The following is a 4,768-nucleotide window of genomic DNA, read 5'->3' on the forward strand; positions in this document are numbered from 1 at the left end:
GGGCACATGTACTTATTCCATGTGATCGTTATCGTTTTTTTCTTGTTGCACGTTATTAATAATACATGCTCATGTACATGTAAGGATTACCGGTACGCTGTAAGCTTCGCTCGATGAGAAAAGTGAGCATGTATTGCCGGTATGCATGAAGCAGGCTATCCTATCTGCACGTGAGGCGGGCGACTTGTCAAGATGCTCGCTCCTGCGATGGTGGGGCTCAAGTTGAGCCGTTGAGCCGCTCAATAGCCTTCCTCGTTCACCAGTCTCTGCGGCACCACAAGCGATTGTCCATGCAAGTGTTTCATTGTTCGTGTCAGTAAGGCGAGTTGCATTACGTGTAAGTAAGAAGTACAAATGGTAGTATTAATAGTAACCCATACAGTATCATGAAATAAGAACGACAACAACCGCAATTGCCGTGGCTCAGATTTGCTGCAAACTCGACGCGAACATTATTGATACCGGCGTTGCGCCGATAAACACCACCTAACGTTCACTGTTTTGTAACTTACATTTTGTAAGGTGGTCCACGACCCGATGGGATGGAGCTGCAAGTTCTCCCCGCACACAACCGGAAATAAAGCGCTTGCTCGCAAACAATACCGCAGATTATTAGTAGCACCCGGGCTTTGCCAAAGCGCTTCAAGCTCGTCGGTGGCTGGTTGTCACGTTGTCTGCAAGTTAGAACATACGAGACCTACAAAACCAAATTAATCCCTCTTTTGCGCCATGGGATTTCTGAGAGCAGTACATAGCGGTAACATGGTATGTTCTCAGACACGAGCGAAACACTGTAAAATCACATATAGAGCGGGTGCCGTTTTGCATACCATACTTCCTCTCTCTTGGAATATCCATCGTGTATTATAATACATGTACTTATTAATCTTATCGAATACAGAAACACTAATATTTATCGTGCTTGCATTCAAATTGCTCTGCTATTACTAATTAGTGCTCGTACTTGGTGATAAATCATGGAGGCGTTGAATGAGGTTTTCAGCCCGGTTTAGTAGAAAATGGCACTTTAATAGCACCGTCAGGTGCTTCGCATTACCGGACGGCTCCTTCGTCTGCGTACCCAGCGCCGGCTGCGGTACTGTCCTGTTACACTTTCTATCCCAATCGAAGACCTCTTGCGGCTCATCCTCAACTTGAGTAATGGAAGAACACCGGCCGTAAATATCCGACAAGTGCGATGGACGTGCTGGCTCAGACTTGGTCAAGCAAAAAATGTAATAACTCGAATATAAGACAGGGCTTCTTATAGGTGAAGGTTTTTTAGATAACAAACCCCCTAGGACTACTATGTGCACGGGTGAAATTCGCTATAGTCCTCGACAGCATCGAGAGTGATTTTCTACCCCCTATAAATTTGGTATGTACGGATTCGCCTAGTCCTCGTGATTACGAAAATAGAACTGCCATTGTGTGGCACGGCGTAGTTTTCTTAGAAACCACCTTTGAAATATAGTCGATTTAAAATTTTAGACACTTTTTATTAAGAGTACAGGTCTTTATTTAAGCTTTAAATTCACCCAATAATATCACTGCATTCTCAATATATTCAGCTAATCAGAATATATTTGGTAGCAGTGTGAGACACAATCGTAGAGAAATGATACCATTTCTGCATGATCGCTTCCTTCAAATTCCATCGACAGTATACAAGATGAATCAACACTCTACTGGTGTACCGGGTTGAATTCATGAGAGTCCTAGTACAAGTCTTTTTTTTTACGTTAAAGATTACGTCGCAGAATCTTCATTCGCGCTACTGACTCCGTCACTTTCGGAGCTACTATCAGAATCGCTTTCGCTAACCTCATCTTGTGCTTTGATATGCACACTAAGATCTAGCAAGTTTGCTCTAGCCTTGTCAATACATCCTTGGATTGACCTCTCCGATATTTCCCCAAACACCACATCAAGCCTTTGCCTTACCTGCTGAAATGTAGTGGTAGCGGTATACTGACGACCGACCTGTCCCTTAACACTCGCCCAAACAAATTCAATCGGCTGTAAATCAGAGTAGTATGGCGGTGTGAAAATGACGTCGTGCCCTTTCGTCTTTGCCATCGACACAATCTCTGGATCGACAAACAGCTCGATGTGACGCAACAACTTTTCCCACATAATTGCTCGGGTGTCGGAATCCACGTACTCTATGCCATATAGCGAGCAAGCTGCCTGCATATCTGATCGTCGGCTCCCTTTCTTAGGGATTTTGTGGTGTAGCGGGATCAGCAAAATCTGCGAGATTGCCAGATCCAACTTACCAACTGCGCCCAGACACCGACTAGCGACGGGGGTCCCCCGATGATCCGTGTTCTGCTGAACTTTCCTCACCTTGTGTACCCGTCGGTAGGGCGGGATCTTGCTCTCTCGGTAACTTCCGAAGAGTTCAAGTGGTGAAGCTTGAGTGTCTTGGCGAGACGTGGGGATGGGGTGGAGCAGCAGTGGAAAATCTTCACTCTGCGTCCGTGGATGGTTCCGTATCCTAAGCGAATATTCGAGCTTATGGATCCGGGGCCTAGATCGTGAATCTGGCCGTAGGGTTGCCTTGCGGGTGTGTTCCCTTGCCTTTGTGGTTCCTTTGCGTCGTACTTGCCGCCTTCTGTGACGGGATTTTGAGAGTTGAGAACCTCTAGGGTGTAACCGACCAAGTAGTAAATTCGGTTAACCTGTCGGATCTGCACAAGGGAAGGAAAATCTCACTAGGTTGTAGGATCTGGCCAATGTATTATCTAGTTATCACTACCAACACTAGATTTGCAATTCCCAATCTTCTCCTAGCTCGTACGGCCAATGTAGTTCCGGTTCTTGAGGGCAGGAAGGCACTTGCGTGTTACTGTGCAAATTGAGGTCTGTATTGATATTTAAGCCTATACCTGCCTGGATTTCTACCTTCTATGTCTTTCATCTGCTAAATTCCTTACCAGGCTCGGCTGCATGTCCCTTCTTCCCTTGACCCATCATCCCAGCTGTGTTATCTTCAGATCCACCGGATCCATGACGTAATCATCATGGTCACCCTATAATGGGTGCACTCATCCGGATCCAGGTCGCTTGGGATCCACCTCACTGTAATTGTACACTCGCCGTGGATCCAAGCTCTCCCATCATCCAACATCATCTTGCAACCGTCTGTGATCTCCATTGTCCCACGAAAGTTCCAGATCCACTGCATCCATCATCCCTGTACCCTGGATCTAGGTCCCTCTATGCGGGATCCTCCCTCCTTGGATCCGAACTCGGAAATAGGGGATCCGGGACACCTCGCGGTGGATCTTGACTTCTTGTTAGCCGTGGTTACTAGATCCACCTCCAGATGACACCTACCACCATTCCTTCATAGGATCCACACCCGATCCACTCTTGTATAGTATATCCCATATCCATTTAGGTGAATCCAAGTAAGGGTGGATCCGAGGTAAGTCTTGGTGGATCTTGCCTTCCCGTACATCACCAATACCAGATCCATCGTCATCCCATACGAGGTGTTGCTCGTCATGGCTAATCCACCACAGGCAACTTGCATCCGTGCCAGGCAATCCAAATCCTCTCTAATCACTTGAAATTGTCACTGATTCGGGATAGTGACCCCGCGTCTGGTCCATTCTCTTATTTCTGAGAAAGCACTTTACCACACTGTGAAGTTGGAAACGGTGGACACCAAATATCGCTTGTTCCCTGTGGTACATGTGTTTAAGCTGAAACTAGTCAAAGAATATCCGAACCGACCTAAGATCCACCTCTCAGTAGATGCATCCAACCGAGGGGTTTCGACGAGGTCGAATTTCTGGAGTATTGGCGTGAATATGATGAACCCAGTTGGGTAGACGAGGCGGATTTGAACTGTGAAGCATTGCTCTATGATTTCTTGCGGGATCGTACGAATCGGAATCACTTTGGCGTGATGCAGTCAGACATCGCTGTGGTGTAGCGGGATCAGCAAAATCTGCGAGATCGCTGGATCCAACTTACCAACTGCGCCCAGACACCGACTAACGGAGGGGGTCCCCCGATGATCCGTTTTCTGCTGAACTTTCCTCACCTTGTGTACCCGTCGGTAGGGCGGGATCTTGCTCTCTCGGTAACTTCCGAAGAGCTCAAGTGGTGCAGCTTGAGTGTCTTGGCGAGACGTGGGGATGGGGTGGAGCAGCAGTGCAAAATCTTCACTCTGCGTCCGTGGATGGTTCTGGATCCTAAGCGAATATTCGAGCTTAAGTGGATCCAGGGCCTAGATCGTGGATCTGGCCGTAGGGTTGTCTTGCGGGTGTGTTCCCTTGATTTTGCGTTTCCTTTGCGTCGTACTTGCCGCCTCCTGTGACGGGATCTTGAGAGTTGAGAGCCTCTAGGGTGTAACTGACCAAGTAGTAAATACGGTTAACCTGTCGGATCTGCACGTGTAAAGGAAAGCTCACTAGGTTGTAGGATCTGGCCAATGTATTATCCAGTTATCGCTACCAACACTAGATTCGCAATTCCTTCACGGAGCTCGTACGGCCAATGTAGTTCCGGTTCTTGAGGGCGGGAAGGCACTTGTGTGTTACTGTGCAAATTGAAGTCTGTATTGATACTTAATCCTATACTTGCCTGGGTTTCTACCTTCTATGTCTTTTACCTGTTAAATCCCTTACCCGGCTCGGCTGCATGTCCTTTCTCTCCTTGACCCATCATCCCAGCTGTAATATCTTCAGATCCACCGGATCCATGGCGTAATCATTATGGTCGCCCTATTATGGGTACACTCATCCGGATCCAG

The 4,768-nt window shown here is 47.4% G+C and overlaps 1 protein-coding gene across 1 annotated transcript; it reads right to left on the bottom strand.

Moving 5' to 3' along the window:
• Positions 1 to 1,749: 1,749 nt before the first annotated feature.
• On the bottom strand, positions 1,750 to 2,196 carry PITG_17912 (uncharacterized protein; the record flags this gene model as incomplete). Its single annotated transcript, XM_002896198.1, has 1 exon — positions 1,750 to 2,196. The coding sequence occupies one exon, from the start codon at positions 2,194 to 2,196 to the stop codon at positions 1,750 to 1,752; it is 447 nt and encodes a 148-aa protein (XP_002896244.1).
• Positions 2,197 to 4,768: the final 2,572 nt, after the last annotated feature.

The sequence above is a fragment of the Phytophthora infestans genome, genomic scaffold, assembly GCF_000142945.1.
Source record: "Phytophthora infestans T30-4 supercont1.64 genomic scaffold, whole genome shotgun sequence".
Lineage (NCBI taxonomy): Eukaryota > Oomycota > Peronosporomycetes > Peronosporales > Peronosporaceae > Phytophthora > Phytophthora infestans.